Genomic DNA, 12,302 nt, shown 5'->3' with positions numbered 1-12,302 from the left:
TTTTAAGTTGGTCTCCTTTACCCCAACGATATATTTTTAGTGCAATTCCCAGACATGTCATTATGTAAATACTATTTCAGTAGACATTATTTTTTTTTAGTGAAGTAAAAGTGTTTAATTTAGGGCCAGAGCGATAGCACAGCGGTAGGGCATTTGCCTTGCACCTGGCTGACCCGAGACAGACGCGGCTTCAATTCCCAGCATCCCATATGGTCCCCTAAGCCTGCCAGGAGCTATTTCTAAGTGCAGAGTCAGGAGTAACTGCTACCGCCAGGTGTGGCCCAAAAAAGAAAAAAGGAAATAATTTTACTTAGTAGGAGTGAGAAAACAACCCAGGGAGTAAAAGAAAGAAATAACAACACTCCGCATTGGGGATTATCTCTGTGTTCAGGTCCACTGATATCTCCACATCTAACAAAATTTATAATGCTGGACTGTAGTGATTGCCTAGTGGGTAGGGCACTTGTGTTGCACACGGTTGACTTAGGCTTAATCACCAGCATCCCATATGCTTTCACAAGTACCGCCTGGAGTGATTCCTGGGGGCAGAGCCAGGTATAACCCTGAGCACTGCTGGGTGTGGCCCAATAACAGAGTGGGGGTAAGGGAAGAAGTATAATGCTTCCTTAATAATTCTTCATACCTTGTCTGTACTCAAATCTTGTGATTTGAATATTTCACTTTTTCAGTTTTGGGGTCATACCCAGTGTTACTCGGGGTTTACTCCTGGCTTGTGCACTTAGGAATCACTCCTGGTGGTGCTCAGGGGATCACATAGAATGTGGGGATTTTTTATTTATTTTTTATTTTTAAATTTTTTTTGGTTTTTGGGCCACACCCATTTGATGCTCAGGGGTTATTTCTGGCTATGCGCTCAGAAGTCGCTCCTGGCTTGGGGGGACCTTATGGGACGTGGGGGGGGGGGGCGGGGACTCGAACCGCAGTCCGGTCTGTCCTACGCTAGTGCTTGCAAGGCAGACACCTTACCTCTAGCACCACCTTCCCGGCCCCATGATTTTTTATTTTTTTAATCTTCTATGTTTTTTGGTTTTTGGGTCACACCCGGCAGCGCTCAGGAATTACTCCTGGCTCCTCTATGCTTAGTAATCACCTCTGGCAGGCACAAGGGACCATGTGGGATGCCGGCATTCGAACCACCGTCCTTCTGCATGAAAGGCAAATGCTTTACCTCCATGTTATCTCTCTGGCCCTGGATTTTTTTTTTTTTTTTTTTTTTTTGGTTTTTGGGCCACACCTGGCGGTGCTCAGGGGTTACTCCTGGCTGTCTGCTCAGAAATAGCTCCTGGCAGGCACGGGGGACCATATGGGACACCGGGATTCGAACCAACCACCTTTGGTCCTGGATCGGCTGCTTGCAAGGCAAACGCTGCTGTGCTATCTCTCTGGGCCCTGGATTTTTTTTTTTAATTTAAAGTTTAAACTTTATTTATTGGGGCTGGAGAGATAACATGGAGGTAAGGTGTTTGCGTTGCATGCAGAAGGAAGGTGGTTTGGATCCTGACTTCCCATATGGTTCTCTCAGTCTGCCAGGAGCGATTCCTAAGCATAGAGCCAGGAGTAACCTCTGAGTGCTGCCGGGTGTGATCTGGCAGGCTGCAGAACCATATGGGATGCTGGGAATTGAACCGGTCCATCTTGGGTCGGCTGCATGCAGGGCAAATGCCCTTCCATTGTGCTATTTCTTTGGCCCCAGAATGTGGGTATTGAACCTGGGTTGACTGCATATTGGGCCAGACTTGAGTACGTTTCTGCACAGTTGAACTTTTAGGAAAGCTGTAGTTAGTGATGACAGGAGGTGGGGTTGGGCACCAGGACTATACCTCAGTGTGCTAGACTAAGGGGCATAGTTACCACATCTGTGTCTCATACAGTGGCACCCTGATGAACATTGGGGGACCATGCAGTCAGTGCCTGGGATGAAACCAAGGCTCTGCCATGCAGATTTGTGCTTCAGGCCTTTGGGCCATCTCCTTGGCACTAGTACTTAATAGGTCGAGGTGGTATGTAGTGACTTTGAGAACTAGATTGTTAAAAATTTCCAATTTGAGGGGCTTGTGATGTAATACAGCAGGGAAGATGTTTTCCTTTCACGTTCACGATTTGATCCCTCAAGTCTGCCAGAAGTGATCCTGAGCATAGCCAGGTGTAGCTCAAATACCAAAAAGTAAATGCTTCTGGAAAAAAAAATTCCAGTCTGATGAGGGATCTGTTTTCAAAGATTGCACATGTGTGTGGGTCAGAGTGGCACGATTGAATCCACATGCCAATCCTGTGTTCCAGCCCCTTGAGCCATATCCCTGGGCCCCTGCCTCATACCTTTTGCAAAACTGTCGTTCAGTGCATGCACATGGAGCCAGAGCCATGATAAAGCGAGTAGGGTATTTGCTTGCCTTGAACACAGCTAAGCCTAGTTAGATTCCCAGTTTTTATATGGTCCCCTGATCTTGCCAGGAAAGATCCGTGAGCATGGAGCCAGGAGTAAGTCCTGAGCACTGCTGAGTGTGGCCCTGAAACCGGCAGGTGTGTGTGTGTGTGTGTGTGTGTGTGTGTGTGTGTGTGTGTGTATGAAGTATGCATATAAAAAAATAAGTCTGTCAGGGGCCAGAGTGATAGCACAGTGGGTAGGGTGTTTGCCTTGCACATGGCTGACCTGGGTTTGATCCCAGGCATCTCATATAGGACCCCGAGCATCGCCAATAATTCTTTTTTTTTTTTTTTGGGTCACACCCGGCAGTGCTCAGGGGTTACTCCTGGCTCCATGCTCAGAAATTGCTCCTGGCAGGCACGGGGGACCATATGGGACGCCGGGATTTGAACCAATGACCTTCTGCATGAAAGGCAAACGCCTTATCTCCATGCTATCTCTCCGGCCCCATCGCCAATAATTCTTGAGCCCAAAGCCAGGAGTAACCTCTGAGCACCCTCAGGTGTGGCCCAAAAACTTAAAAAAAAAAGAAAAAGAAATCAGGAGAGAGAGAGAAGCAAGTATAATAAATGTATGCCTGCTCAAGTCACAGACTTCCTCCATCTCTGCAGGTTTTTCGTCGCTCCTGGGGGACATGCCACCTTCCAACAACTACTACATGTACCAGCAGCCTCCACCGCCCCAGCAGCCCCCTCCCCAACCCACGCAGCCGCAGCCCCCGCCGGCGCCCACCCAGGGCCCCTCGACGGTAGGGGGTGCCCCTCCACTGCACACCCCCAGCCCGGATGGCTGCAACCCACCTGGGGGGAAGCCCGCCGGAGCTGAGGGCTACGGGCAGCCCCCTGTGATGGCCTTGCACCCGCCGCCTCTGCAGCATGCAGGATATCACCCTCATCAGCAGCACTCGCACTCGCACCCGGCACAGCCGCCCCCTCAGCAGCAGGCTCCGGGCCAGGCGCCCATCAACAGCCCTGGCTTTGGTGAGTGAGACGGCTCTGGAGCAGGTGGCAGCTGTAGGATTAGCTGGAGAATCTGGCACAGAGAACATTGGGCGAGGCCTCAGTCTTTGGGGCCTACAGTGTTGCTACTGTCCCACAGTCAAAGCACTGTAGTCTCTGGGCCTATTGAGGTTCCCAGCAGGGTCTCTCATCTCTGCTTCCAGTGGAATCTCTCAGACTCTGCACACAGCGGGATCCCTCAGTCTCTTTGTCCAGCACGGGGATCTCTTAGTCTCTGCACCCAGGGGTGGTCCCACAGTCTCTGCACCCAGCAGGGTCCCTCATCTCTGCTCCCAGTGGAATCTTTCAGTCTCTGCGTCCAGCGGGGTCCCACAGTCTCTGCACCCAGTGGGGGGTCCCTCGTTTCTGCTCCCAATGGAATCTCTCAGTCTCTGCATGCAGCAGGGTCTCTTAGTCTCTGCACCTAGGGGTGGTCCCACAGTCTCTGCGCACAGCGAGTTCCCTGTAGTCTCGTTCACAGTGGGGTCTCAGTCTCTGCGCCTAGTGGGGTCCCGGGGTCCCACACTCTCTGTGTACAGCTGGTTTCCAGCAGTCTCTGCCATCCAACCTTCTGCAGACCACCTTCCACTCGTCGTGCTCTGAACACCCCATCACCGGCTCCTCTCTTGCAGCCTTTCCTCCCGACTGGTGCTCCAACATCGACTCCTTGAAGGAAAGCTTCAGGATGGTGAACCGGCTCAACTGGTCCAGCATTGAGCAATCCCAGTTCTCCGGTAAGGGAGGGAACCTGGAGAGTTTGGAAGTGGCCACCCTCACCCCCTCCCCGAGGGCCCAGGGCTAGAGGGAAGCTTTGGAAGTGAAGATGTGGGGGAGGGTTTCATCATTTCCCCCCTCTGGCTTACCCAAGGTGGGCCTTGTTGATATTATTCTCAAATTGTTTTTAATGTGGTTTCAATGACCTGTGTTATTCTTACCAGCTCTATCTCAGCAATTTTGAAAACCCTGGGCTGTCATTTTATTTACTTAGAGTTATACTATTTTGAGTGGGGTCACACCTGGTGGTGCTCAGGGCTGACTTTTTTTTTTTTGGTTTTTGGGTCATACCTGATGATGCTCAGGAGTTACTCTGGCTTTATGCTCAGAAATCGCTCCTGGCTTGGAGGACCATATGGGACGCCGGGGGTTGAACTGCGGTCCGTCCTAGGCTAGTGCATGCAAGGCAGACGCCCTACTGCTTGCGTCACCACTCGGCCCCAGGGCTGACTTTTTTTTTTTTTGGTTTTTGGGCCACACCTGGCGGTGCTCAGGGGTTACTCCTAGCTGTTTGCTCAGAAATAGCTCCTGGCAGGCACAGGGGACCATGGGACACCGGGATTCGAACCAACCACCTTTGGTCCTGGATCGGCTGCTTGCAAGGCAAACGCCGCTGTGCTATCTCTCCGGGCCCAGGGCTGACTTCTTGCCCTGGGATCACTCCTGGTGGGGCTTGAGGGACCTTATGTGATGCGGGGAATGGAACCAGGTTGACTACCTGCAAGACAAATTTTTGTTCATTTGCTTTTGGGTTACACTCATTGGCGCTCAGGGGTTACTCCTGCACTGCACTCAAAATTATTCCTGGGGCTGGAGCGATAGCACAGCAGTAGGGCGGACCCAGGGCAGACCTGGGTTCGATCCCCAGTGTCCCATATAGTCCCCCAATGCCAGGAGCATTTCTGCGTGCATAGCTAGGAGTAACCCCTGAGCATCACTGGGTGTGGCCCCCCCCAAAATTCATTCCTGCCAGGCTTGGGTAACTGACCATATGGGATGTTGTGGATTGAACCCAACTGTGTGTAAGGTAAATGCCCTCCCCACTGTGATATCACAGCCCCCTAAGGGAAACATTTTAAGTCCCTGTATGAACTCTTCAGATCTGGCCAATGATCTGTTTTTATTTTTTTGTTTTCTTGGTGAAGCGAGAGAGTTTTTGCTATTGTTGTTTGGTTTTATTTTGTTTGTTTGTTTTGGGACCACACCTTGCAGTGCTCGGGGGACTGTATGAGATGCTGGGGATTGAACCTGGATCTATTCGTGCAAGGCAAGCACTCTACCGCTGTGCTGTCACTCCAGCCCCAGCAAGAGAATTTTTTTTTTCAGCAAGAGAATTTTTATTTAAACTTATTTAGTAAGTTTAAATAAAACTTACTAGAGGGAGAAGAAAAGGGGAGGAGGTATGTGTTCAAGAGAGAGCACGGGCTGTAACAGAATGGAAATACTCTAGCCAAAAAGCAGAGGCAAGGGGCCGGAGAGATAGCACAGCGGTGTTTGCCTTGCAAGCAGCCGATCCAGGACCAAAAGTGGTTGGTTCGAATCCGGTGTCCCATATGGTCCCCTGTGCCTGCCAGGAGTTATTTCTGAGCAGACAGCCAGGAGTAACCCCTGAGCACCGCTGGGTGTGGCCCAAAAACCAAAGGAAAAAAAAAAAAAAAAAAAGCAGAGGCAAGCAAGTGAAAGAATGTGTTCAAGGGGACATGGGCTTAAGAGTAAGCCCAGACCATGATTTAATAGTTCTCTTACTACTTCCTGGCAATGTGATCACAGCCCATTGGCTCAGTTGTTTTAGTTTTTCTCTTTGTTAGAAATTTTGTTTCAGGAGATAGTATAGTTATTAAGACACTTGCCTTGCAGGTGACTGACCCAGGTTCAGTTTTTGGTACCAAATCCTTGCTAGGAGTTATCCCTGAATGCAGAGCCAGGAGTAAGCCCTGGACATTGTGGGGTGTGGACCAAACTCCCTCACCTCCCAGTTTTTTGGTTTGTTTCACAATTCATATCCAAGAAGAGTCGAGAGCAGAAAGAATGAGAAGTATAAGCCATTGAGGGCCAAAGAGTAGTACAGAGCTTCAGATACTTGCCTTGCATGCAGCCAGCCTCAGTTCAGTCCCCACCACTATATATGCTTCCCAGAACCCTGCCAGGAGTAAGTGATGCCTTAGTCCAGATCCAGAAGGAAGCCCAGTGTGATCTTTCCAAATAAAAGAAATAGGAATGACCAGTGGAGGAGCCAGAGCTATAGTACAGTGAGTAGGGCTTTTGCCTTGTACAAGGCCAACCTGGGTTCAATCCCCAGCATCCCATGTGGTCCCCTGAGTTTGTCAAGAGTAATTTCTTCTTTTTTTGGGGTGGGGGTTCACACCCGGTGGTGCTCAGGGGTTACTCCTGGCTCTGCCCTCAGAATCGCTGCTGGAGGCTCAGGGAACCATATGGGATGCTGGGACTTGAACCACCATCCATTCTGGATCAACTGGGTGCAAGGCAAATGCTCTACTGCTGTGCTATCTCTTTGGACCCAGTCAGGAGTAATTACTGACTGTAGAGCCCAGAGTTCAGCAGGATATGGCCCCAAAACAAAACAAGATACCCTTGGCTTCAGAGTATAGTGAGGAAAAGGAAAGAAACTAAGTGGAAGAGGAGAAACACAAATATGAAAGGATGAGGGCAAGGGCCCAAGAGGTCTCAGGTGCATTGATAATGTTAAAAAAGGACAGAACTAAATATCCAAGCCAGAGGCAACAACAATGGAATCAAGAGACCCAAACTTTAACAATCTAAACTTAAAATGGGCCTCTTATATTGGCAGGCTGGGGAGCAGGAGGATTGGAATGGGATGCACTCTGGGAACAATGGTGGAGAAAGGTTGACAATGGTGGTGGGATTGGCCATGATTCATTGTATGTCTAAGGACTATGAAGGACTTTGTAGATCACAATGGTTTCAGTAAAAATACAGACATACACATGCGCGCGCACACACACACACACACACACACACACACACACACACACACACACACACACACACACACACACACACACACACTCTGAAACAAAAAGAGAAATGACCATTGAATGAAGTTACCATGGGGCGTGTACCACTGGTGGGCTGACTGAGGGTGTGGCTGGCACTACAGGACAGAAGTGACGTCCTTGGCTTTCAGGGCTTCCAAGGGCTGAGTGTTTTCGCTTCTGTGTTCGCAGACTTGATGGAGAGTCTACGGCAGGCCGAGCAGAAGAACTGGAGCCTCGACCCGCACCATATCGCCAACCTGTGTGACTCCCTCAACCACTTCCTGACTCAGACTGGTCACATGCCCCCACAGGGGGGCTCCCACCGGCCGCCAGCCCCTACCCGGATTTCTGACTCTTGTGCCCTCACCAGCGGCAAGCAAGAGTCACCCATGAACCAAGGTAGTGAGATGTGGGAAGGTAGAGCCACCATGAGGGTAGTGGGCAGGGCAGTGTGGAGAGGAACCATCTCATAGACCTGCACCTATAGTCTGGCTCTGGGGTCTTGGCAAAGGCCTGTGCTGAGAATGGCAGATAAGGGGGCCAGAGAGAGAGTATAGTGGGTAGGAGGGAAAATGTCAAAATAGTTGATCATAGTTTTTATTTTTATTTTACTGTATTAAAAAGGATAAAAAGGGGCTGGAGAGATAGCATGGAGGTAGGGCATTTGCCTTGTATGCAAAAGGACGGTGGTTTGAATCCCAGCATCCCATATGGTCTCCTGAGCCTGCCAGGAGCAATTTCTTAGCGTAGAGCCAGGAGTAACCTCTGAGTGCTGCCGGGTGTGATCCCCCCCCAAACAAAACAAAACAAGACAAAACAAAACAAAACAAAAAGGATAAAAAATACTTTTTTGGAAACCACAAAGTGTTCAGGGGCTACTCACAGCCCTGTGCTCAGGATTGCTTACTGTTGCTTACATGTTCCAGGGGAACATGTGGTAGAGGGGATTGAAGCCAGGCCTCCGGCATGCAAAACATATGCTCTGGCCCATTGAGCTATCTCTCCTGCCTTTTATTATTTGCTGTTAGTGCCAGGCACTATTTTTTTGTCTTTTGTTTTTTGTTTTTTTTTGGGCCACACCCGGCGGTGCTCAGGGGTTACTCCTGGCTGTCTGCTCAGAAATAGCTCCTGGCAGGCACGGGGGACCATATGGGACACCGGGATTTGAACCAACCACCTTAGGTCCTGGATCGGCTGCTTGCAAGGCAAACGCCACTGTGCTATCTCTCCAGGACCTAGGCACTATTTTTTTTTTTGTTTGTTTTTTTCTTTTGGGCCACACCCGGCGTTGCTCAGGGGTTACTCCTGGCTATCTGCTCAGAAATAGCTCCTGGCAGGCACGGGAGACCATGTGGGACGCTGGGATTCGAACCAACCACCTATGGTCCTGGATCGGGTGCTTGCAAGGCAAACGCCACTGTGCTATCTCTCCGGGCCTTCTAGGCACTATTTTTTATGTGTGTAAGGCATGTGGTTTAGCATTGAGCTATGCCCATGAAACCATCATGCTCATGTTTATTATTATTACTATTTTTTGTTTTTGTTTTTGGGCCATACCCAGTGATGCTCAGGGGTTACTCCAGACTCTACATTCAGGAATCACAGTTTGGTAGTACTTGGGGGACTATATGGGATGCTGGGGAGTAAACCTTGGTCAGCTGGATGCAAGGCAAGCGCCCTACCAGCTCTACTATCTTTCTAGTCATTATTATTATTATTATTAAATTTTGGTTTGGGGCCACACCTGGTGATGTTCATGGCTTACTACTGGTATTCTGTTCAGGGATCACTCCTGGCAGGGCTCTGGGGTGCTGAAGATTAAATCCAGTATTTTTTTTTGGTTTTTGGGTCACACCCTGCAGCGCTCAGGGGTTACTTCTGGCTCTACACTCAGAAATCGCTCCTAGCAGGCTCGGGAGACCATATGGTTTGCCGGGATTCAAACCACTGTCCTCCTGCATGCAAGGCAAACGCCTTACCTCCATGCTATCTCTCCAGCCCTAAATCCAGCTTTACTTCATGCAAGGCATTGCAGTAGTCCTGTCTACTGCATTGTCTCTCACATCCCTATGTTTATTTTTAAGTTTTTGGGTTTGGGGCCACACCCTCAGTGCTCTGGGCTTACTCCTGGCTCTGGTTCAGGAACTTCTCTTAACATGTTTTGGGGAAACATATGGGGTGCTGAGAATTGAACTTGACCACATCAGTGTTTTTTTTTTTTTGTTTGTTTGTTTTTGGGCCACATCGGTCAGTGTTCAGGGGTTACTCTTGGCTCTGTGCTCAGGAATGACTCCTGCTAGGATCAAGGGATCATATAGGATGCGAGGGATGGAAGCCAGGTCAGCTGCATGCAAGGCAAACATCCTACCCCCTGTGCTATTATCGCTCTGGCTCACAAACCTGGCTGCATTGTCCTATCAGAAGAAAGGTCCCCATTCCTGGTTTTGTCTTGGTGGCCACTCTCTGCCTCTGCCAGACCCTTAGTGGAGCTGCAAGTTTCTGTAGACTAGCTGTAAGAGAGAGAGAGGCCAAACACTCCCTTCCCTTCTTTTTGATGCCTGCTGAGGTGCCCACGCACGTCCCTGGTCTCAGTTGTGTTTGTACTTGTGCCTAGCAGGGCTCTTATTCCTTTAGCCCCTGTGTTCCTGTGTGTCCCAGTTCTGGTGTCTGCTGGGAGTCACGCTACCAGTTGTAGTATCTGTCTGTGTGCAGTAGATCACTTCATCCCCTCTCTGGGGTGCTAGGGAGGCGTCCCAGACTATAGGGCTGTTAGTCTTATGTTCTGTGCACACAGTGGGTGCTGGGGATTGATTTTGGGCCCTGTGCTGGCAGTTTGGATTTTCTACATTGTGGGGCCATACTTGTTGGTGTCCAGAGCAACTTCTGGCTTTCTGATCGGAGCCTCCCTGTATGGTGTCAGGATCTAACCTGCTGTCAGGGTTGGGGTCTTATAAGGCAAGTTACTTAATCTTTGTCCTCTCTCGCTTTCCCCTCCCTGAGTATACGATTCTGTTTTGACTCTAGCAGTCCATCCTAGTTTACCTGGAAGTGGTGCTTGGGGGTGGATTGGGAGGGCCCCACTCCTGGATGTCCTCAGGGACCCTGGGTGCCAGCAATAGAACTTGGGCTCCTGCATGCCAAGCATGTGTTCTGACCCTTGGAGTGCTTTCCGCAGTGAGTCTTTTCAAGAGCTTTGTCACACTTTTATTATTTACAGTATTCCCCCCAATCCAGCATCTTTTCCCTATTTCCTAAGTACTGAGAGCTGTTTTATAGAAAAGCTTCAGCCTTGGGCCGGAGCAATATAGCACAGCAGGTAGGGCTTTTGCCTTGCATGTAGCAGACCCAGGTTCAAACCCCGGCATCCCATAAGGTCCCAGAACCTGCCAGGAGTGATTTCCTAGGTGCAGAAAAAGAGTAACCCCTGAGTGTAGTTAGATGTGGCCTAAAAATACGGGGGAAAAAAAAAAAGAAGAAAGAAAACTTTATTCATGCAGAAGCTCTATAGCAGAGCAGGGCAGGTGAAAGCAGTTGAGGAGGGGGAAGAAGCCCTTTCCTCTGTTGAACCCTGCTTAAGCCTTGTCTTGTTTTGGCAGTGAACTCTTATGGACACCCACAAGCCCCTCACCTCTACCCTGGCCAGTCACCAATGTACCCTCTCCCCGCCCAGGACTCAGCGGCATACAATCGCCCAGGTAAGGGCCTTCCAGGAAGCTGCTTCCCTTACAGCCAGGTGGCGATGCTCTGTATGTCAGCCTTGGGCTTTGGGGCCTGAATGGGGGTGGGGGTGGTGGGGGCAGCTGGGGAGATGGGGTCACTGTGACCAGGTGTGTGTCCCAGAGACCGACCTGTATACTGTATATTCCCCAGCCATGAGGGAGGTGGGGAGGGAGGAAGGGGAGAGAGAGAGAGAGAGAGACAGAAAGAGGGGGAGGGGGGAGAAGAGAGAGGAGAGAAGAGAAAGAGAGAGAGAGAGAGAGAGAGAGAGAGAGAGAGAGAGAGAGAGAGAGAGAGAGAGAGAGAGAGAGAGAGAGAGAGACGAGAGACCGAGAGACCTGTTACCTGTCAGACCAGAGTGGCCCAGGGCATCTGTCCTGCCTGATGTCTCCCTGATGTACCGGGACTCCCTTTTGAGATGTCTCTGCCACGGGGAGCCCACGGGGAGATAAATGGCTCAGTCAGAGCAGTGGCCTCCTAACTCCTCTCTTCCTCTCTCCCTCACAGCGCACCACATGGTCCCTCGGCCATCGGTGCCCCCTCCTGGGGCCAATGAGGAGATCCCCGATGACTTCGACTGGGACTTGATCACTTAGTGGGTCGTGCGGCCTGGCCGACCCCTTCGGGCTGGGACAGCAAAGCGTGGCCCAGCCCTCGCTCCTCGCCTGTATATAGATTATCTCCTCTTTTTTTCTTTCTCTGTCAGAGAAACCACCGCAAGATGCTGCCGAAGATAACCCCCCTCTTTTCCTGCCTCGTTCTTCCTCTTTTTTTTCTTGTGCCCCCTCATTCTTTTATTGTTATTCTTTATTATATTATTGGTTGTATGCTGGTCCCACCCCATCCCACCCACCCCCCTTTGTCTTCTGTCCCAGTGCCATGGACGAGTCCTCCATCTGGCTGTGCTCTCTTCAAAACATCTGGCTGGAAGCTGAGGTCAGGTCGCTCCTGCCTGTGAAGGGTTTCATTCACATCTGACTCTCTCTTGCCTTGGAGAACTCACATGCCCATTCTGCCTCTTTCCATTGAAAATGGTTTCCTAGCCCCGTCAGAGCCAGGCTGGGCTGGGAGAGGTCGCATGGCCGAGCAGAGGACCTCTCAGGCCCTGCTTGCAGCCATGAATAGAAGGTTCTCCCCAATGGTGCTAATTCTGTCCTCTTTGAGCTCTTCCACGTCACCTCCTAGCTTCATTCTTTCAGTCCTCATTCTCCTGCTGAAGGCGATGATAGATGGTACCAAGTGGGACTCAAGACCTAAGTGGCACAAGAAGGTTGGGTTGAGCCTGGGTACTGTCTGGATGGAATATAAAGGAATCTGAAATCTGCTCTTTTGCATAAATACTCGGTCAAA

General features: G+C 50.3%; 1 protein-coding gene across 1 annotated transcript in view; it reads left to right on the top strand.

Annotated features, from left to right (window-relative positions):
• FOXJ2 (forkhead box J2) overlaps positions 1-11,807 on the top strand; it is a 31,482-nt gene extending 19,675 nt beyond the window's left edge. The window contains exons 7-11 of the mRNA XM_049772026.1: positions 3,058-3,426; positions 4,077-4,178; positions 7,425-7,634; positions 10,832-10,930; positions 11,460-11,807. Coding sequence (XP_049627983.1) covers positions 3,058-3,426; positions 4,077-4,178; positions 7,425-7,634; positions 10,832-10,930; positions 11,460-11,548 — 869 coding nt within the window. The 3' untranslated portion in view covers positions 11,549-11,807. The remainder of the gene's footprint in view (positions 1-3,057; positions 3,427-4,076; positions 4,179-7,424; positions 7,635-10,831; positions 10,931-11,459) is intronic.
• Positions 11,808-12,302: the final 495 nt, after the last annotated feature.

The sequence above is a fragment of the Suncus etruscus genome, chromosome 4 (assembly GCF_024139225.1).
Source record: "Suncus etruscus isolate mSunEtr1 chromosome 4, mSunEtr1.pri.cur, whole genome shotgun sequence".
NCBI lineage: Eukaryota > Metazoa > Chordata > Mammalia > Eulipotyphla > Soricidae > Suncus > Suncus etruscus.
The sequence above is the reverse complement of the archived record's forward strand: the minus strand, read 5'-3'. Positions and strand labels throughout refer to the sequence as shown.